Source organism: Vulpes vulpes, chromosome 1 (assembly GCF_048418805.1).
Source record: "Vulpes vulpes isolate BD-2025 chromosome 1, VulVul3, whole genome shotgun sequence".
NCBI classification, from domain to species: Eukaryota; Metazoa; Chordata; class Mammalia; order Carnivora; family Canidae; genus Vulpes; species Vulpes vulpes.
The window spans coordinates 14,914,775-14,937,036 of record NC_132780.1 but is presented as its reverse complement, the minus strand read 5'-3'; the positions used below and the strand labels follow the sequence as shown (position 1 = coordinate 14,937,036).

Genomic DNA, 22,262 nt, shown 5'->3' with positions numbered 1-22,262 from the left:
GGTGGGAAGTCTAGAGAAGGATCTTCCAGGGACAAGGGGGTGCCAGAATGTAGACCAGAACCCCTGGAAGGTCTGAGCCAGAGGAATCCCTTCCAAGGTGCTGACAGCCCCCATAATGGAGAACCCAGGGGTTTCAGGGTGTATTTTTAGGCTGGCCTCGTGGTTTGGGGTTATTTTCTTAGGATAAGGGCCTCCCCTTAGTATTCAAGTCCATCTTCCTAAGAGTGCATTTCCTCAAGCTGGGGGGTCTGGACCTCAGATGTGCGGGGAACATGGTCTCAGAACTGAGCTCTCCCCTCAGAATTAGGAGGTCAGGCCCCAAGCACCAGGCTACCTTCTTAGAATCGGAGTCTTCCCTTTAAGGACCTGGGATGGGGGTGGTGGGGCTTGGGGGTGATGCTGACAAAGGGCCACCCCTACTCTGGAGGCCCAGTCTGCGTCACCTGGAGGCCGGCTCTTCCTTCCGCCCACCCTCCCCTCCTGGTCTCTGGCTCCACCTCAGCCTCCTTTTGGTTCCGCTTTTTCCCGCCTTTTCGCTCCTCCACAGCTGATTGGCTACGTCCAAGTCCCGCCCCGCCCTTTCCCCGCCTACTCGGGAGCTGACACGAGCGGGGGCGTGGCCTCAGCGGACGTTGGGCCGCCCGCCGTTGGCTGGCTGCGCGCGGGAGCTCTGCCCCGCCCCAGTTCTCCCGGGAGTCTCGCGCCCGCTCCGCCCCCTTCCCTTTGAAGCACGCGGACAAGGAGACACTTCCGCAGCGCATGCGCTGCGCTCAAACAAGGGGAGAGAAGAAAGGCTGGAAGATTGCGCACGCGCAGTTGAGACAGCGCGTTAGGGGAAAGATGGCGTTCGGTGACCCAGGCTTTGCGCGCATGCGTCTTACTGCAGGCTGAAGCCGAACCTTAGGGACCCAGGACGCCTTCCTACACATGCGCAGGAGGCTCAATGACAGTCGAGCGTTGGCTAAGGTGAGGGAGAGGGCGGAGGTTTGCATGGCCGGGGGAGGGCCGCCTGCACCCCCTAGGTAGTCTTTCCGACCATCTCCAATGCTCCTCAGATCCACCTGCCGCCTAGACCCCTCAGAAGCCCATTGTACCACTGCAGGGTCTCTGGGCCCGAAAAACGCCCCAGGATTCAAGACTAATGACCCCTGCTTGGGGCGCCGGCCAAAATGAGCATTGTGGGAGGGCACAAGGCAAGACGGGCTGCAAGATGGGCAGATGGGCTCGCGCCCTGCCCGGGGCAGGGACAGCCCCTGGAGGTGGAGAGGGTGCGTTTCCTTTAAATGGCCTTTGACCCCTGTCCTTTTCCCTCGTTCAGGCTCCAGGGGAAGGGTCTGGCGATGCTGCATGTGACCCGGGGGGTCTGGGGATCCAGGGTCCGAGTATGGTCCCTGTTGCCCACGCTCCTCGGGCACCCCCGGGCCCTGTCGTCACTGGCGACCAAGATGGGGGAGTACCGCAAGATGTGGAACCCCACGGAGCCCCGCGACTGGGCCCAGCAGTACCGCGAGCGGTTCATCCCGTTCTCCAAGGAGCAGCTGCTCCGCCTCCTAATACAGGTACCTCCGGTCCCGGGTCCAAGAGCCTGGGGACTACGACTCCCGGCAGGCATCGCGGCGGCACAGCCCTGCGTGCTATAGAAGGCTGTTCCGGTGCCTCCTGGGAGTTGTAGTTCCTTTTCCTCTTCTCCCAGGTGGGCGTGGCGTTGGACTGCCGGGACAGACCTGTGAGATGCTGATGTAGCAGCAATTCTGGATTTGTTCTGGGAGCTTGAACAACCCTCTCTGGGGCATGGTTTTGATCTCTGCAAAATGGGCAGAATAATTATTCTCATCATAACTATTACTACTACTTAGTAATAATTATGCCAGCAAAGATGTAATCATAATTATCACACTGTTTGAGCTCTTACTGTATGTCACAGTGCTAAGCATTTTCCACGCCTTGTTGAATCTTCAGAACAACGCAGTAAGAGAGAGACTACTATTGTTCCCATTTTACAAATGAGGTGACTGAAGCAAGAGGAGAAAGAAAGTTACTTACTCAAGGCCATGTTGTTGTGGCCCAAGTTAGAACCCAAATGGTCTGACTCCAGAGCAGGGCAGCAACTGTGGTCTCTGATGAGGCGTTAGGCACCTGCTCTACTCTGAAAGTCATGATCCGACACCAGAGCTAAGCTCTTAACCAACTATCATCATCCTACTTGTCATTATTGAGGATTATCGTTCCTTTAAATAAAAATCATTTATTGAACACCTCTGTATGTACTAAGTACTAGACTAGTGCTAGACTTTATCCACAAGCACACACATAGATATTGACACACATACACAAACACACAGGTATGTATATGAACACAGAATTGCATCAAATTCTCACCATCACTCTCTGAGAAAGAGGGTGTGATCCTCTGTTGCTGATAAGGGGAGAGGTCCAGAAAGATGAAGACATTCACTTAGAGCACCAAGATGGGAAGCATAAAGAGGCGATTAAATATGTGTGTTCTGGAGTCAGGTAGGTCTGGATTAGAGTCTCAGCTTCTCTTTATACAAACATTGTGGCCCTCAGCAAGCGACTTCCCCTGAGCCTCAGTTTCTCTTTCTGAAAAGTGAGGGTGATAATTCCATCTCTGTACAGCCTCTGGAGAAAAATATGCCAACAAACAGAGACTGGTACACAATAAACATTGTGTGAATGTCAGCGAGTGAGTGTCAAAGCGGGAACTTGATCTTCTAGCTCTTTCCACTGTCTGTTTTCTGCTACACTGGGCTGGCTCAGTTTCTTGGTCAGTAAAATTGGCTGTCCCCCACCCCAAGCAAAACAAGATCTTAAAAAGCCTCGGTCGTATGGACTGCCAGAGAAAAACATCCTCCCCAAGAGGAGGGGGAAAGAAGCCTAAAGAGAAGTTTTGCTTCCTGAGGTAACAGGAATTCCACTCCAGCCCTGCGGAGAAGGCAGCTTTGGAGGATTTTGCAGCCCATGTGGACTTCTGCACCTTGTTCCACTACCACCACACCCTGGCCCGGCTGCAGGTGAGGACCAGGCCCCTTGAACCTTGATGTGCTTGTTAGCTTATCCATTCATTCAGTAAAAATCTTCTGAGCCTCTACTTAGAACCCGCCCTCTTCTAAGCATGGGGGATGCAGCAGTAAGCGGAACAGATGAAGCCATGTTCTTGTGGAGTAGGCACCCGGTTGGGGAGATAGATAGATAGATAGATAGATAGATAGATAGATAGATGATAGATAGATAGATATAAAATGGAATGCCCCAGAGCCATAAGTGCTGTGAAGAGCAATGGAGTATAGTAGCAGGATAGAGCAGGATGACATGAGGGCTTGTTTTAGGGTGATCAGGGAAGGCTTCTCTGAGGAGGTGACAGGTGATTTAAGACCTGAGTAAAGACAGAGCCCAATGGATATCTGGTGTCAGGAGTGGGGGTGGGAGAGGTAGGCATATTTTAGGTGGAGGGAAAAGCGAATGCAAAGGCCCTGGGGTACATATGGAGAGTTGGAAGAATGGGGAAGGGAGCACTGTGGATGGAGGGGTGTGAGTGAGGGAGAGAGGGCAGGAGATGAAGGCAGAGAGGGATTGAGGGTACACTGTTGTCTGGCCCTGTGGGCAGTGGTGAGGACTCCACTTTGACTTTAAGTTAGCTGAGAGCCACAGGAGAGCTCTGTGCAGAGGAGGGATGTGTGCTGATTTAGGTGATAACAGGAACCTTCTGGAACAGACTGTCAGAGGCAGGGAGATCTATTCAGAGTCAATTATGTTTGTCCAGGTGAGGGATAATGGCAGCCCCAGCAAGAGTAATAGCAGTGGAAGTGGGGAAAAGTGGTTAGACGCTGGTAATGGTTGGAAGGGATCAGCATTTGGCTGTGCGGGCGAGCAATGAGGGAAAGGAAGAAGTCAGGGGGTGCCTCCAGCAGTTAGGGCCTGCTCCTCTGGAAGAATGGAACTGCCATTTGCTGAGATGTGGAAGACATGGTGGGGGCGGGAGGCAGATCTGTGGGGAAGATGCAAGCTCAGTTTTGTACTTGGGAATCTGAGATGCTTATTAGACAGCCAGGTGGAGATATGGCGGCTAATATGGGCTCTGGAGGTCGTGGGAGGGGTCTGGGCTGGGCAGCATCCCCTGGGAGCATATAAATGGTACTAAATGAGATCATCAGGGGGATTAGCTGAGCCCTGGGACATGCTAGCCTTGAGATCAGGAAGGGGAACTGGAACCCGTGAGGGGGACAGCCAAGGAGCAGCCAGAAAGAGAAGTGGAACCCCAGGAAAGAGTAATGTTGGCAAGCCACATTCTCCACATCCTCCTTCCCCTCTCGGGATCCTGGCTGTGTCGGATCAGTGATCAGCCTCAGTGATTTTCTGTGCAGGACTCACAGAGCTCAGAAAAGCTGTAATGCTCACAGTAATAGTTTATTACAACAAAAGGATAGTGGACAAAATCAGTAAAGGAAAAAGTCCAGGAGGTGGGGTCCAGGAGAGGCCAGGCAAGCTTCCTGTTGTCTCTCTTAGAGGAGTCTTGCAAGATGATACTTAGTTCTCTTGCCAGTGAGGTGTGCCAGCACGCATGGAGTATTGCCCAGGGAAACTCACTGGAGCCCTAGTGTCCAGGACTTTTTTTTAAGATTTTATTTTTAAGTAATCTCTGCAGTCAGTGTGAGGCATGAACCCACAATCCAGCTGCGCACCCCACCTGGTGTCCAGGATCTTTATTGAGGGTCGGTCAGCGTTTGTGTGGCTGACTTTAGCTGCTCAGTCACCAGCGCCCCTCCAGAGGTCAGATGGCTACTTCCTGGCCCAAGGTCCCACCATAAATCCCATTGTTAGCCTAGACTAGCTGCTGTGGCCCAAGGCCCCAGGTAAAACCAAAGATTCTTATCAAGCACATTTCCAAGGGCTTAGATAGTTATCTTAGGAGCCAGTCAAGGGCTGGTCCTTTGGAATGTTCAGGGTTTGGACAACCCAGGCCTTCTAGTCAACCCTTTACTGCATACCGCCACTGCCCTCTTGTGCGTTCCCTCTTTGCTTTGAATAGTAACAACAACAACCTCTGTTGCTAAGCACTCACCCTGGGTCAGGCTCCTGGACTTCTTCCTGTGGCCTGGAGAGGCAGCTGCTATTAGTTCCATTTGCAGAGACAGATACTGAGGCTCTGGGAGGGCCGGCCGGGGCCAGAATTTGCACCCGTGTCTGACTGCCTCTGAGCCCTAGCCTGGGGTCCAGGAAAGGCAGGGCTTTTGTTTATTTATTTTTTTTAAAGATTTCATTTATTTATTGTATCATAAGATACACACATAGAGAGAGGCAGAGACATAGAGGGAGAAGCAGGCTCCCCTCTGAGCAGGGAGCCTGATGTGGGGCTAGATCCCAGGACCTAGGGATAATGGCTTGAGCCAAAGGCAGACGCTTAATCAACCAAGCCAGCCAGGAACCCCAAGGCAGAGCTTTTAAAAAATGTTACTTAGAAATCTATCATTTTGGGCAGCCTGGTAGCTCAGCGGTTTAGCGCCGCCTTCAGCCCAGGGTGTGATCCTGGAGACCCGGGATCGAGTCCCACGTCAGGCTCCCTGCATGGAGCCTGCTTCTCCCTCTGCCTGTGTCTCTGCCTCTCTCTCTCTGTCTCTGTGTCTTTCATGAATAAATAAATAAAATCTTTAAAAAAAATCTATCATTTTATTCTATAAACATTTAATATGTAGAGACACAGAATACATATACAGTGAAGATTATTCCCACTAAGGCAGGAGGTCTTATTTAAACTGAGACGCTAAGAGGAGAAGAGCAGGGTAGAAGCAGAGGCAGGTGAGACACCATAGGGGACCCTTACTGGTGACCTAAGTCCCTTGAAGAAACTGCCTTGTGCAGGAAAAGAATAGCTGACTTCATTGTTTATGAGCTACGCTAGTGACCTTGGCAGGTGACCTCTCTCTGCACCTCCTTTGCCTTGTTTATCATTGAATTCATTCAGTGGGTATGTATGTATGTATTTTAAAGATTGGTTGATTGATTGATAAGAAAGAGAGTCAATAGAGAGAGGAGCAGAGGGAGATGGAGAGAGAATCCCAAGCAGGCTCTAGGCTCAGCACAGAGCTCAACATGGGGCTCGATCCCACAATGCTGGGATCGCTACCCAAGTGGAAACCAAGAGTCTGACACTCAACTGACTGAGCCACCCAGGTGCCCTTCCGTGGGTATTTATTGAGCACCTACTGTGTCCTCCAAATTGTTCCAGGTCCCAGGACATAGTGGTGAGCCTGACAGATGTGTATCTCTGCCTCATGGGATCACATTCTAGTGATAAGATTGCCAGAGAAAGTAGAGAACACCCAGTTTGTTCCTTTCCGACTGCTGCCATAACAGATTACCATAACCTGAATGGCTTCAAACAGCAGAAATTTGTTCTTTCAGAGTTCATGAGGCCAGAAGTCTGAAATCAAAGTGTGGGCAGGATTCATTTCTTATGGAGGCTCTGCGGGGGGACTGTCCCCGTGCCCCTCTCCTAGCTCATGGTGGCCGCTGTCCTTGGCCTTCCTTAGCTGATAGAAACAATAGTTCAGTCTGTCTCCTATCTTCTCATCACCTTCTTCTGCTACTCTGCATGTCCTTCTCCGTCTCTTATAAAGGACACTCTCATAGGATTTAGGGCCCACCTTAATCCAGGATGATCTCATCCTGGGATTCTTACCTAATTAGACCTGCAAAGACCCTATTTCCAAATGAGGTCATATTCTGAGGTTCTGAGGAGACATGAATTTTTAGAGGACATCGTTCAACCCTCTGCATCCAGTTAAATTTGAATTTCAGATAAGCTATGAATAATTTATTTTGTAGTATAATTATGTCCTATATCATACAGCCCTCAGATATTGCATGGGATGTACTTAAACCCCAAAAATTGTTGGTTGTTGATCTGGAAATCAAATCTAACTTGGTGTACTGATTTTATTATTTTATTTTATTTTATTTTATTTTATTTTATTTTATTTTATTTTATTTTATTTTATTATCTATCTAACTATTTATTTATTTTTGCTGAATCTGGTAACCCTAATTAAGAAGAAAAGAAAGCAGGAATGTTTTGTAACTTTAGGTAGAATCGTCAGGGAAGGGCTCACTGAGGGGGTGACATTTGAGCAGAAACCAGGAGGAGGCAAGAATGAGCTATGAGATCTGCAGGAACAGTAAGTGCAAAGGCCCTGTGGCAGGAGTGTGCATGGTGTGTAGGAGAAACAGCAAAGAGGCTGAGTGAGCAATGGGGAGACAGCTAGAAATGAGGGCAGAGATGGGCCTGGGGCCCAGATCCTGTAGAGCCTCCTGGGGACAGTGAAGACTTTGACTCTGAGTGAGGTGAAAGCCACCAGAGGGCTCTGGGCAGAGAGCTATGAACCGACTTCAGGGACAATAGGTGCCCTCTGGTGGCTGCCTGAGGAATAGATTGGGTTGGGGCTGTTGAATGGGAACAGGGAGACCAATGGTCTGGCCATCACAACAGCTACAGGTGAGGGTAGCTCAGGCCTGGAGTAAGTGGAGTATGAGAGGGTGGTGGTGAGAAATGGTCAGATTCTGGATCTGTTTTCAATGTGGGGCCATCAGGATTTGCTAATCGATTCAATGTGTGAGAAATAGAGGAGCCCAGGCTTTGGGCCTAAGCACCTAGAAGGATGGACTTGGCCTCTCCTGAGCTAGGGTGGTGGGAGAAGCAGGTCTGGGGAGGAGTGTCGGGACCCCAGTTTGGGATGTAGTGGGTTTGAGAAGATGTCCATTAGACGCCTGCATGGAAGTGTCAAGAGGCCTGTCAAACATCTGTGGGCAAGCACTGATTGGGCTCTTGGCGTGTAAGTCTGGAGTTCACGAATGACATCAGCAGCAAATTCAGGCCTGTACCTTGCCCTCAGGCAGCTGAGCTTGGGTGGTGGGGACAGTTGTGAGTCAGACACTCTCCTCTGATGAGCAGATGGATTCAGACAGTGAACTCACTGGGCATGGTTTGTTGCCAGCAGATAACAAAGCTGACCTTGGTTTCTGTACCGAACTGTGTGCAAATTGAAAAAACGTGCCCCTTGCCCTCTCCTGATGCTGCGGTGTCTTATGGTAGTTGCTATCCACATGCGGCTCTTTAAATTTGAGATCATAAAAATTAAATAAATTCAGAAATTCCATTCTTCCATTGTATTCACCCCATTTCAAGTACCCAGTAGCCACTTGTGACCAGCGGTAAGCTATTGGATGGTGCAGATCTAGATGTTTCTATCATTGTTCTGTTGGATGGTTGCTGCTCTATAATCTTTATTTCCATCTGAAAGGGTGACTGTTAGGATAAATGTATATGTCTGCAGCATCTAAAATGGTACTTATTAGATCTGGCACCGTTGTGCAGTATACACTCTGCCCAACCTCACAAGGCAGCTCTGCTCAGCCTAAAGAGCAGAGGAAGGTTTTTTGAGAGTGATAAGGGAGCTGGAATATTGTAGAAGAATAGGATTTCAGTAGTGGAAAGGGAAAGGGGCCCGGAGAGTTTCTTAACAGCTGGTGCAATGTCCCTCTGCCTGGAGGAACTTACACCAGTGTGGCTGGTGTTGAGCCACCAAGGGGGATTGTGGTGTTAGGTCCTCAGAAGCCTTGAAGGACATGGAACAGAGCATGGTCCTACTTCATCAGGGCAGTAGGAGCCTTGGAATGATTTTAGCAGGAGATCAACATGGTTACATGTGTAATTCCCAGTATGCCACTTCCTGGCTGTGTGACCTTGGGCAATTACTTAACCTCTCTGTGCCTCAGGTCCCACATCTGTAAATGAGGATAACAAAAGTACCATTGTCACATGGTGAGACCGTGTATACCTGTTTCACACAGTCCCTGACACTATATAAACGTGCACTATCATTTATTATTGCTGTTGTTATGGTTTGATAGAATCTTGGCTGCTGTGTAGAAAACAGATTGTTGGGGGTGAGGGGATTTGAGGAGATCATTGAGAAGGCCGTTAGACTTATCAGGGCAGGAGGAGGAGATGGTGGTGTGGATGGGGCAGGGCTAGGGGGCAAAGTGGCGATCCATTTTGGACAATAGAATCAGCAGAACTCGTTGTGTGGGGGAAAGGAGCAGCAGGGGTCACCTGTGATATCCAGGTTTCTGGCCCGGAGTCCTGGGCGCAGGTGGATGTGAAATGCCCAGAAGAGAATCTGGCTCGCAGCGGATGCCGGATGAATGCAGATTTCTCTCTCCTCCAGCTCTGAGCTTCCCTCCCTCTCAAACTACAGCTCAGTCCTGGAAGTAGAATTTCTCAAGGTCACTCTGTGAGTCCGAGAACTTGGCCTGTGGGACCTGAAGGACTTCTGGCACAGGTCGTTGTTCTCGGCTGGAGTCCGTCATCCAGGCAGCATTCCTTGGCCCTGGGAGCTCCTTCAGAAGGGGATTTGCAGGGCACCTGGGTGACTCAGTGGTTGAGCATCTGCCTTTGGCTCAGGGCATGATCCCGGAGTCCCAGGATCGAGTCCTGCATTGGGCTCCCTTCAGAGAGCCTGCTTCTCCCTCTGCCTATGTCTCTGCCTCTCTCTGCGTGTCTCTCATGAATAAATAAAATCTTAAAAAAAAAAAAAAAGTAGAAGAAGAAGTAGGGAATTTGCTAGGCTTGGATGTCCTGCTTGGTTGTTTCCACAGCCCTGGGCCTTCCCACCTCCAAACTTTTGCTAAGGGTGTTCCTCCCACTTGGAGTACCTCTTTCCTTCAATTCAAAATTGTACCTAGCCTAGACAAGTTCCTCCTTCAGGCTACCTCTCCTGAGAGACAGGCTTGTTTATGTGCTTGTTAATGGGCTTGTTTTCTGGGTCAGTGACATCCCTGTGAGGCTCACTGTATGGTTTGGGGCAAGTCATCTGTCATCCTGAGACAAGCAGAGGCCAAGCACCCAGAAACTCACTGCCTTATTCATTCATTGAGTCAACAATTTTTAAAAAATATTTATTTATTTATTTATTTATTTATTTATTTATTTATTTATTTATTTGAGACACAGAGAGAGGCAGAGACACAGGCAGAGGGAGAAGCAGGCTCCCTGCAGGGAACCTGATGCGGGACTCGATCCCAGGACCCTGGGATCACGACAAAGGCAGATGTTGCTCAACCACTGAGCCCTTCAGGTGACCCTGAGTCAACCATTCTTGTATGTATTGTGTGGGGGGAGTGGTAGGTGCATAAGATGAGGTGGGTGGGGCGGAGCCCCTTTTGTGGGCGACCTTGAGGGTGGTGGGACAATTGCAGCGGGGAGCCACTGTGGGGAGAGGGTGTGGGATTTGTTTCTAGTCTAAATGAGCTCTTTGTAGCAGTTTCATGGAGAGTGCTTTAGAAGTGGCCAGAGAAGAAGCAGGGAGAACAGAAGCCCAACATGATTGTTGAGGTAGGAGGAGAAGGTGGCCGGATGAGAAGGTGGCCATGGAAACGGAGGGTGGGGATGATGGATTCAAGGGTGACTCAGGGGTTCTAGCCAGTGAACTTGCTAAAGGATTGGATTGGGGGCAGGTAGTGAAGAGAAGGAAGCAATCAAAGATGCCTCCGGGGGACACCTGGGTGGCTCAGTGGTTGAGTGTCTGCCTTGGGCTTGGGGTGTGATCCCAGAGTCTCAGGATCCAGTTCCACAATGGGCTCCCTGCATGGAGCCTGTCTCTCCCTCTGCCTATGTCTCTGCCCCTCTCTCTGTGTCTCTCATGAATAAATAAAGTCTTTAAAAAAATAAGGGTGCCTCTGAGATCTCTGATGAGAGCATCTGTAGAATTGGGTAGTGCTGTTTCCTGAAATGAGAGGCTGGAGGAAGGAGAGGAAGAAATGGAGCATTCTCCTTGGGTCATGTTGGATGTGAGATGCTGTTTCCAATAGGGGAGAAGAAACCCTGAATGGCGTTTTTATTGGAAGATGGGGACAGGGGGATGTGACCTGTGGCTCATCTTGCTGGCTTTGAGGTGATTGACATCCAAAGAGAAATGTCAACCAGAGAGTTTGCATGAGTCAGCATAAAGGCTTAGCTGCTATAACAAGCAGATCTCACCACATGATGGTTTAAAGGAAGTGGAGGATTATTTCTCTCCCACCTGACGGTCCTGTGATAAGTGGGCCAGGGTTCCACATGAGGCTGTTCTAGGACCCAGGGTCCCTCCATTGTGTTGCTGTGCCGTTCCTTAGAACATTTCCTTCACCTCCCTGTGGTCAAAATCAAGCTGTGGGCAAAGTGGTGTTTTCAGCTGGATGAGACAAATCTTCTGGCCACATCCAGACTCAAGGGAGGCTGGGAAACTCATTCTCTCCATGCCTTTCTGTGTACCCCCTTCCCCTCCGTGACTGGGGAGAGGAGGAGGATAGATAGATGCTCATGCCCCAGTACCGGATATTAGGTGTGGAACCTAGAGGCTGGGTCTGGGCTAGAGATGCAAAGCCTCAAAGAGATGATACCCAGAGATGCCCAGAGTGGTGTTTTAATGAGTTGACTCAAAGTGAGCTGGAAGAGAGGAACGGGGAGAGGACCCAATACAAGCCCCGGGGCACCCTGTTACCTAAAGCGTGGGCCAGGGACAGTCCCTCATGCTGTGCACTAGCCCAGTTTTCTCCCCTCTGACTCTCTCCTCAGGCCTTGTATGACCCCATCAACCCCGACAGGGAGACCCTCGACCAGCCTTCGCTTACGGACCCCCAGCGTCTGTCCAATGAGCAGGAGGTGCTTCAGGCCCTGGAGCCCCTGCTGGCCCAGGCTAACTTCTCCCCACTCTCCGAGGACACTCTGGCCTACGCTCTGGTGGTCCATCACCCTCAGGATGAGGTCCAGGTGCCTGTCTTCCAGGGGAGAACCAGAACTCCTGGGAGGCCTTGGGATAGGGATGGAGCCTTTGGGAAGCAGAGGCTGCTGGGAGTTGTCCTGAGCACAGAGCATGAGCCCATGGAGCATTTTTTGGTTAATTCGAATAAGGCACCTCTTTCCCAGTCACCGTACTGCCATCTGTTGGAAAAGTATCATAATATACCAAGCTTCTTAGGCCTAGATACCTTAACACCATCGGCCAGAAAACTGTAATAATAAATAATACAAAAATGTTTTGTCCTTAAAATCAACAAAATTATAATAAAAATACTAAAATCTTCCAAAGTCCCCCATTTTAGTGATTTTTTTAAGACTTACTTTTTTTTTTTCTGAAGTCATATTTTATTGTCTGAAATTGGATATGACTTATAAGTGGTGGTATGGCAAAGTTTGAATTGGCAATACTTTCCCTTTTTTAGTTGCTTCATAAAATAAGGAATATCCCACATTGGTGATCATATTACAATATATAAGTGTATCAAAGTAACATGTTATGTACCTTAAACTTACACAGTGTGACAGGTCATATTTATTCAATTAAAAAGTCATAGAGTATCTTAAAATCAGTAGCCTCTTAGATTTTCGGAAATGTGGTAATAAAAATGACTATGAGGTAAATGGTGCCATTGTGCATAGTATGCTTTGTGCAGTATACAACATGAGCAACTATATGTGGCCACCCTGCCTAGACATTGGGTGATGATAATCTTGGAGAGGAGTAGAAATCCTTGAAGGGTGGGGCATCTAATTCTAGTAGCCTGTACTCTCACCCCAGCCCATGCTCAGCTGCCTCTGCTTCCTTTGTCTCCCTCGCCAGGTGACAATAAATTTGGATCAGTATATCTACATGCATTTCTGGGCCCTGGGCCAGCGAGTTGGGCAGATGCCCCGTAAGTCCAGCGTGGGCTCCAAACGTGGCTTCTTCAGCAGGTCGCCCCCCACAGAGAGGTGAGGCGGCCCTTGTTCCCCAGCTGCAACGAGAGGGAGCAAGGTTAGAGTCGAGAGGGGACTGACAGGTCAGTGTTTGGATTTGGGTGTCTGGGGCCTGGTGAGGGAAGTCAAGAAAGGGGTGGGGAGATCACCCAAATGCTGCCTTTTCTTCCCAGGGAAATATAAGAACTACAATGCCCAGGGGAAGAGAAAGGGTAGGGATACTTCTTGTTTTCCAAATGAGGACGGCTGAGGCTCAGAAAGGGACAGTCACATTCTGAGAAAATGGCACAGCAAGGACTCTGATGAACATCATATTTTTAACAGAGGCTATTCTAATACAGAGCAGGGTCAGGAGAGCTGGATATCTTGGGCCTGTAAATTACCCAGTCTTTTCTGGAAATCCATTTATCGGATATGGTCACGAATCCAAAAAAACAAAACAAAATAGAACAACCCAAAGACAAAACAAAACAAAACCCAAACCCCTCATATCCCTAGATGCCCCTCAGTAATTCCACTTCCAAGAATCTATTCCAAGGAGATATTTATACTTGCAGACTGTGTGTTTAATTATCTATCTCTCACGCTGGACTATAAGCTCCACAAAGGCAGCGACTGACTCATCTTGCTGTCTCTCCAGAGCTTAATAGCATGCCCTGGCTCCTAGCAGCCACTCTAAATTAAAAGTAGACTCCGAATTTGAAAAAGAACAAAAAGCTTTTTATTCAGCTCTCCTTTACCAAGTACACGAAACCAGAAGCAACCTCTGTGTCCAGTAATAGGGGATTGCATTATTTAACTGATGCCCTGTTGTTGAGCACTTAGTTTACTTTGCATTTTCCTCCCACCACCATTAAGTAGCCTTTGCAATGATCACGTGACTACAGAGGTAGAGAGAGTGTCCTGGGGCTGGAGGGGCTCCCTAGGGTGGTCCTGACACCTCCCCACCCCCACCTCCTGTCTTTGTCCCTCAGGAGGTACTTTAAGCGGGTGGTTCTGGCAGCCCGAACGAAGCGGGGGCACCTGGTGCTGAAGAGCTTCAAGGACACACCATTGGAGGGTCTGGAGCAGCTGCTGCCAGAGCTAAAGGTGCGCACATCCGCCATGCAGCGTGCCCTGCTCAACCTCACGCTCTTTGTCTCGGGCATGGCGTTGTTCGTCAACGTGGGCATGGTGGTGCTGACAGACCTCAAGATGACCACCTCTCTGCTGCTACTACTCTTTGCTATTTTCATGGGCCTGCGGGCCTCCAAGGTAAGCAGACTACCCAATGTGCTCCCTGGGCCCCTGCTGCTGGGTGTTTGGCCAGAAGGTCAGGCCACCCTATAGTTTTATTTCGTGCTTTATTCCTGCTTCGTGTCATTCCTACTTTCCCTCCCTCCCTCCCTCCCTCCTTCCCTTCCTTCTCTACCTTTTGTACCCCAACATGACCTTGGGCAGGCTTCTTGATCTCTCTGTGCTTTCATTTCCTCACCTGGAAAATGGAGACAAGAGTAAAACCTGCCTTATAGGGTTGTATGCCCGAAGATTGTTTTCCTGATGCCATGAAAAGCACTGGGCACAGTGCCTGGTGTGCAGTAGGTGCTGTATGAGTGTTCACAGCCAGCCATTAAGTGCCCGTTTTAGAGGCAGTTTTAGGAAATTGGTGAAGTTGTTTTAGAACCGGACTGCCTGGGTTTGAATGGAGCTCTTCTATCTTCTAGGTGTGTGACCTTGAACAGGCCACTTAACCTCTCTGTGCTTCAGCTCCCACACCTGGAGAGTGGGGATGACAAGAACTTAATGCATACAATTGTTGTGGGGATTAACTGGATGAATATGTATGTGATGCTGAGAACAGAGCCTGGCATATAGTACAAAACGTACTATATGAGAGTTAGCTATGATTATTATTATTACTATTATTGTTATTATTATTACTAACTGGGCTGTTGTTCTCTGAGTCTGGGCTTCCTCATCCTGGCAGGGTTTCTTTATCACCAGGGGAGCTGTTTTATAAATGCAGCCTCCTGAGCTCCAGCCCAAATGGACTAAATAGGAAACTCTGGGACTGGGTCCCAGGAAACTATATTTTTAACACATTCCCTTCCTGATTCTGCTACATGTGAGTATTTGGCTGCTTCATACAGTTGCACAGGTTGTTCACCATCCAAGGATTCATGGCCAAGAGGACAGGGTGGGGGCTGAAACCTCACTTGTGCCATGTGTGCTGTCTCCAGGCTGAGTGGGTCCCAGAGGGGCTGCTTATGTCCCATTCTCCTCAGGGCTGGCACTGGCCCCAGTGGTGTGGACTGGTATGTGGTGTCCATTGTACTTGATCATTCACTTCCTGGCTCACTGGTTTCCAAGCTGTTTCCAGCCATCCCAGCGAGGTCTTAGGAAGACTGGTAATAAATCCCACAGATAATAGCCAGGCTGAGAGGGTCCAGGGCTGGGAGTGGGGAGATAGTAACTCCTGCTGAGGCCTAGGGGTCAGATGGGATTTAAAGGAAGCTTTGAGGGAACCCTGGGTGGCGCAGCGGTTTAGCGCCTGCCTTTGGCCCAGGGCGCGATCCTGGAGACCAGGATCGAATCCCACGTCGGGCTCCTGGTGCATGGAGCCTGCTTCTCCCTCTGCCTATGTCTCTGCCTCTCTCTCTCTCTCTGTGTGACTATCATAAATAAATAAAAAATTAAAAAAAAAATAAAGGAAGCTTTGAAAGGGGAAGATTCTGGTGGAGAAGGGGCTGAGCCAGCAGAGCTTGGGGAATCTCATAGGGCTAGAGTCCGGGGTACAGGGGGGAGAAGTGAGGACCCAGAGGGTGTCAAGGGACTTGAATGGCAGAGTAGGGACCCTAGGCTTTATCCACAGGGCAGCAGTTGCCATGGAAGAGTCACGAGCACAGAGGGAGTGCAGCAACCATGAAAGGGGTGGGGCTGTGAGGCCAGTGGCCTGGAGGTGCTGGTGAGGGGTGTCATCTGGTCTGGGGGGCACCCAGAGTCCCACCTCTCTGAGGCCCCAAGGGGCTCTGGAGCCTCTCAAGCGCTGCAGGGTCCAGTGTAAAACCATGTTCCCTAGTTAATTGAGTGCATCCATTAAATATTTTCCCACGCTCCTGGCTAAGCGGCTAAACTCCAATCCTTAAATGTGGGTCCTCTGAGCCTTCTTCCTACATTCTCTTGTTCCTTCCTGTGTCAGTCACTCCCAGATATCTGTCTCTGATGCAGGCTTTTCTCCCAGTGTCCAGACCCCTGTCCCTGCCTGCTCCCTTGATGAGTGCCTAAGCCCTTTCTACGGACACTGCATCCCACTGAGCCCAGGATTCTTCTTCCCTGCACCCCCTTCTTCCGAGTCCCTGTCCCTGTCTCAGATCAGATGCCTGGGCGCTGATTTCACTGCAGTACACCCATCCCTCTTTCTGCCCCATGAAAGAGGATCCATTTGTGTGGCTTCCACAGGCAGCTCTGTCATCTCTTAGATCCGGGGCTCCCCACTCTGCCTGGAGCTGGCCAACTCAGGAGCAGTCCCCCCCTGGGGGGCCCCTTACAGGCACCTCCAGCAGAAGCCCCCTGCCCCCACCCCAACCCTGATCCTGGTCCTGGTTCTCTATCTGTAGAATGCCCTGTGCCCCCCGTCACTGGCTAGACCCCAGGAGATGGCCCTTGCCCTGCCCCCCAGTCTGTTAGTACCCAGCCTGTCCTTCCTGCTCCAATTCTGTGCCCCTCTCATTCCCTCTGTCCTAGCCCCAGCCCAGGCCTTCCCAGCCTCCCTGTCAGTCCTGCCCAGCCCTCCAGCCCATCCCAAAGGCCCCAGAGTCGGCCTCTCTCCTTGCTCACAGCCTGGCCCCAGAAACCTGTTTCCCCAGCCTCATGCAACACAATTGTGTGCTCTAGCTCCACCAAAATATACTGCCAGCACCCCATCCTGCTGCCCACTCTGCCACTCCCCGTCACTGCTTTCCCCTTTGCAGATGCTGTTCCCTCTGACCTCAATGTCCTTTCTTCCTGGTTGGGCTGACCATCCTCTGCTCACTCTTTATCCTCAGCTCAGAGGCTCCAGGAAAACTTCCCAGCCTTCTTGGGCCCGGGGGGTGCCCCTTGTGGGCTCCCGTCATACCCAGGCTGAGCACAGAGCAGGCCTGGGGTTGCTGAGAAGCAGGCATCCCAGAGATGTGTCAGGGCTGGTCCTGCCCTGCAGGGAGAGGTGTGGGGCACGAGGGTGGACTGTCTAACAGAGGTTGCAGTGGCCCCTGCGGGAGCCTGCCAACACAGTCATTCATCTGTGGGACAGTGTCCACCCTGAACCTTGAGAATGCGGCAGTGAGTATTTTCTAAGAACCGACCAGGGGTGACTTGGGTTGGGCTGAGAGAGAGGGCAGCCTGGGGTAATGTTCTGGGTAAACTGGCTCATCAACATGGGCTGCATTTAGAGAGCAGGAGCAGGAGGTGAGCGGGAGAAATCTTCAGGGGCCAGACCATGCATCAGGCCAGGGAGTGTGGACTCTCTGAGGGCACTGGGGAGCCATGACAGGGCTGTGAGCAAAGGAAGAGCAGGGTCAGCTCTGGGGCTGTGTGGAGACAGACTGGAAGGGGCAGATGCAGGCAGGAGGAGGCCATGCACCAGGCAGGTAGGAGAGGAGGGGACAGGGCCTACGTACTGAGAGCAAGAATGCTGCCAGGGGTCTGGCCTGTGATGGGATAGATGGCGAAGCCCAGATCTGGAGCCCAAGAAGGGAGAACCGGTAGACGGGGAGGTGGGATGAGGGGCCATGGTGGGTGTTGAAGGGAATACCCAGGTGGCAGCTCTTGTGTCCTCTCCAGGGAGAGAGGGCTGGCCTGTTCTTTGTGCCATGGAGTGGGGCATGACCAGCCCACTTAATGTCTGAGAAGTCAACTGCACGGGCTGGCGGGAATAGATGCAAAACCCTGGTGTGTTTCATCCCAGACGGTCCCTAACAGCGGTTTCCCACATCTCGCCTTCCACCGAAGAGCTGGTGATTGGTTCCAACACAGGGACACACTGACCGTGCAGGGCCTGTAACAAGGCAGAGCACAGGCACACACAGCCATGTCATCGGTCCTGGGCAGGTCATTTGAGCGATTTCACCTTGGGTCCCCATGTAAGATGGGCAAGCAGCCCGTGCCTTTAAAAGATGGCACTGAGCTTGGAGTGTGGACAGATGAATATTCTAAATATTCCGTAGTGGCTCATGTTGCAATGCCTGTTATGGGCCTGGCACAGTGCCTAGCATCTCATAAACCTCATGTTGATTTCTGGAATCTTTCCTATCCTCCACCTCATTCCACTGATAGTGCCTCCTGAGGATTTAGGTCTTAGCCAGCCAATGGCTCATAGCTGGCAAGGGGGCACAATTGGGCCTGCCCCCAGGCATCCTGACTGTAGGACCCAGCAGGCTGGAACTCATTTTGTAGATGAATGGAAGAATTGGAATGAAGGTGTTTAGTGTGAGCCTCTGGGGGCACCTGTGAGCTCTCTCCTTTCCCTCTGTAGGGACACCAAGGATAGGGTAAGGGATCCAGGTGAGGAGGGGGCAAAGGGTGGGGGAGGGGGCCACCTATTAATAGGCAGCTGGGCCCCAGACTTGCCCCTCCCCCAGTCTCCTTCCCTTAAGAGGCTTGGAGTATTTGTTTTCTGTTGACACTTCTCTTGACAATTTAATATTTAAAATCTTTTTATTTTTATTTATCTTTATTTTTTTTTTAAGATTTTATTTATTTATTCATGAGAGACACACAGAGGCAGAGACACAGGCCAAGGGAGAAGCAGGCTTCTCGAGGGGAGCCCGATGTGGGACTTAATCCCAGGACCTCGGGATCACGCCCTGAGCTGAAGGCAGATGCTCACCACTGAGCCACCCAGGCGTCCCTAAAACCTTTTTATTATGGCAAACTTCAAACAAATGCAGGAATAGAACAGCACAGTGAGCTCCCATATAGCCAGCCATTCAGCATCTATAATTCTCTGTAGTCAATCGAGTTTCACCCAAAGACAGCCCTGCTCTCCCATCACTGGGTTATTTTGAAGCAAATCCTAAACATATCACCTGGAAATACTTTAGTATGTGTCTAAAAGATAAGGACTTAAAAAAAATAATCATAACAGAAAGTTCCAAGGCTAAGGCTCAAATCGTCTGGAAATCCTTGAACAAATCCATTAATAGTTGGCTCAGATAAGCAAACCAGTGAAGCGATTGCTAAAAGCTGTTGGTGGCCTCAGAGTCATTGGGGTTAGAGGGTGTGTGTGTGTGTGTGTGTGTGTATGTGTGTGTTTGTGTGTGTGTTAAAAATACAAATATCCAGGCCCCGGTCCTGGGGACCTGAACCCAAGAGGTCTGGGGAGGGCCATGGGAAGGACCAGCCCAGCATTGAGTAACTGGGGTTGGGAGGTGGTGATAGTGGTGTATGGGCAGGGGCATGGGGTCCCAGGGGACACTACCCCTCCCACCCAGTTCCTCAGCTGAGTCCGTGAGTGCTGTCCCACCTGCAGATGTTCGGACAGCGGCGCAGTGTGCAGGCGCTGGAGCTGGCACACATGCTCTACTACCGCAGCACTTCCAATAACTCGGAGCTGCTCAGTGCCCTGGCCCTGCGGGCACAGGATGAACATGCCAAGGAGGCACTTCTGGCACACAGCTTCTTGGCCCGGCTGCCCCGGGGCGCACACGGCCCGTCTAAAGGTAGGACTTGGCCCTGGGGCCCTGGTACCCTGCACCAGGTGGCCCTGCCCTAAGTACCACCCTGCCACTGCCCCCCCCATCCTTTGCTGCCCTGCCCCCATCCCATCTCAACCAAGCATCGACATGGCCCCACCTGGAACAGACTCCATCCTGTCCCTACAGGGTCAAGACATTCCCCTTTCCCCTCACTGAGTCCTAAGTGACCCCCACCCCATTGAGACACCAACCCCATGCTGCAGGCCCAGCACTCCCAGCTCCCACTGGTGAATCTGACCGATTTCTGAGATGACCTCGGTTGGGCAGCAGATGAGACGTCCCCTGCAACTCTGCTTCAAATATTGATAGACCTGGTCCCTCCTTGCAGTGACCTCCCTATCCTGATCTTATCCTGAAAAGAGTCTTGGATCATCAGACTCCTGGTGTGGCATGCCCTCCTGTGCTGGAGACTTTCCCTAGTGCTTCTTCCAAAAGAGACTCTTGTCCCCTCCCTATGTGAGCCTCAGGATTTCTCCTTTTCTTTTCTTTTTTTTTTTTTTTAAGAATTTTATTTATTTATTCATGAGAGACACAGAGAGAGAGAGGCAGAGACACAGGCAGAGGGAGAAGCAGGCTCCATGCAGGGAACCCAACGTGGGACTCGATCCCGGGTCTCCAGGATCACACCCTGAGTTGAAGGCAGCGCTAAAATGCTGAGCCATCTGCCAACAGAAACCTCCATCTGGAACAAGAGTCCCTGATGTCCTTAGACGAGAGCCCCAGAGCTGGACCCTCCTAGGCCATGTCCCACTTCCCTGCTAACCTCAAGCATACCCCTAGGCTTCTCCCAAACCCAGACTCTCATGTTCCTTGCCCTGTGCCCTCCCTGCTGGCCCTTCCTGGCCCTCCTAGGCCCCGATCACCTCCTCACAACATCTCTTCTTTCCCTGCAGAGACCTCCCAGTGGCTCCAGTCGGAGGTAGAGAACTGGCTCCTGGCCCAGTCAGGCTGTGCCGTGGCCTTCAACGGAACTCGGGCCCTGGCCCACCTGCAAGCCCTGACCCCCAGCATTGGGATGTTCCCACCCCCGGGTCTCCCCAAGCTAGACCCGTTGCCTACGGTCATTTCCGAGGCCCCCCAGCCGGCACCTAGCAGTGAGGAGCCTGGAGGGAAACCTCAGCCCAGCCTGGCCTAGCCACCTGGTGAGGGGCTAAGCCCCGCCTCCTCCACAATAAGCTGTCAATCAAAGCTACCATGCTTCGCCCCGCCCCAACTTCCACTTACCAATGGCAGTCACTTCCGTTACTGTATTCTTAAACGGAGCCAGCGATTGAGGCAGCCTACAGTTGCTAGGCACCCCTGAACAGCCAATCAAAGCTTCTCGGCTCTGCTTCTAGGCCACCCCTTAGTCCCAAACAGTTCGGCTGGGGAGGAGTGTCAGCCAATCACAGCCGTTCGGTGCTGCAAACCACCAGGCACCGCTGTTGAACTGTACTCTCCCGAGGCCATAGATCACTGTCTTTTTAGCCCGCTCCGGGCAAGACGCCCAACGCGTCCACCAAGGCGGAGCCCCAGTCTGCAGCCAATGGGAGCGGGTCAGCCCAGCTCTCTGGCCAACTGCCAATGACAGCTGCTGGGCACTCTCCATCCGAGGCTGCCAGTTGTCGCTGCATAGGAGCAACCAATCAGAACGTCTAAAGGAAACCTAATCTTTCTGTCAATTGCCGCTGCTCAAAAGGCAGGTCAACTGCTGATCAGCTGGTCCAGGCTCAAGGGGTTGGGAGCCTTGTGTCAGGCACACGGCCGTGGGTCAGGAGGAACCAGAGACCATCCTCACTTCAAGACTCATGTCCACTCAGGCCCCAACAACCTCAGGTGCCTTCCCTGCCCAGGTCCCTCACTCTTTCTGCAGAAACTACCTCGGTCTGGATCTTTCTTCTACCAGTGGCCTGTGCAATATTTATTGGTCTGTCAATTTCTCCCCTGTCCCCTCTCCCAAAGGAATAAATCATGTTTAATAAATCTGAATGAGTTGGGTACCTGCAGGGGTCAGAGAAGGAAAGCATCAGAATCCTGGAAAGAAGACTCCGTCTTGCTGAAGGCATTTGGGTGGGGCCTAGGCAGAGAAAGCTGTAGTCCTAAGCAGAGACTGGGTTGGAAGTTGGTGAAATTGATTGGTGGTGGGTAACAGAAGAGGATCTTAGAGAAGACCTGGTTCCTGAGAAGAGGCCCTAGTTCCCCAAAAGACTGGGTGTTATGAATGAGGAGATAGGACAGCCACGTGCAGTTGTGCAAATTGTTTACTGCACAAAGGCACAGCCAGGGCACCGGTGGTTGTAAAATCCAGCCATCTCCCTGTCCCCCACCTATGTCCCTTTGGGGCTTGGTAAGCTTGGAGGGGGGCTGGTGGGGGATGGCATCTAGTTTTTACTAAGGTGTTAAGGTGTCTGAGTTCCAAGAGGGAAATAGAAAAGTGTCTTCCCAGAGGTGGGGGGGGGCAGAGACCAACAATCTAGAACAACACACACCCTGCCCCGTTGAGAGAAAGACACCCTTGTACAAGGAAAGGGAGGACAGGAAACCCACATGCCTGGTTCTTCCCCACAAGTGCCTAGAGGTCTAGACTCGGGAGGAATCCTGAGAGGGGAGGGCCCAGGGCCTCAGATCCGGGTAGGGGGAAAGGAGGCTGGGACCCCGGCTTCCCGTGTCCTCGGGAGGAACTGAGGGCCTGGAGCAGGACGTTCTGAAGGCTGCTGCGGGGGTGCTTGTCCCAGGTTCAGGAGAGATCGGGCGCGAGTAGCCTGGGGCCCTGGAGGAGG

General features: G+C 51.3%; 1 protein-coding gene across 2 annotated transcripts; it reads left to right on the top strand.

The window, feature by feature from the left end:
• Positions 1–606: 606 nt before the first annotated feature.
• TMEM143 (transmembrane protein 143) lies at positions 607–21,465 on the top strand. Of its 2 annotated transcripts, XM_026013912.2 has the most exons (8): positions 607–966; positions 1,319–1,559; positions 2,928–3,032; positions 11,630–11,824; positions 12,675–12,805; positions 13,765–14,044; positions 19,278–19,467; positions 20,397–21,465. In XM_026013912.2, the coding sequence occupies exons 1-8, from the start codon at positions 944–946 to the stop codon at positions 20,636–20,638; spliced, it is 1,407 nt and encodes a 468-aa protein (XP_025869697.2). In that variant the 5' UTR covers positions 607–943; the 3' UTR covers positions 20,639–21,465. The 2 variants fall into 2 exon arrangements, with proteins under 2 accessions (XP_025869697.2, XP_072612301.1); XM_072756200.1 differs by lacking the exon at positions 2,928–3,032.
• Positions 21,466–22,262: the final 797 nt, after the last annotated feature.

Excerpts from the sequence above, each read along its gene's own strand:
- TMEM143 (XM_026013912.2), top strand. The coding sequence starts at position 944 with ATGACAGTCGAGCGTTGGCTAAG. Across the intron at positions 967-1,318 it reads ACAGTCGAGCGTTGGCTAAG|GCTCCAGGGGAAGGGTCTGG; the intron begins GTGAGGGAGAGG and ends TCCCTCGTTCAG. Across the intron at positions 14,045-19,277 it reads TGGGCCTGCGGGCCTCCAAG|ATGTTCGGACAGCGGCGCAG; the intron begins GTAAGCAGACTA and ends TCCCACCTGCAG.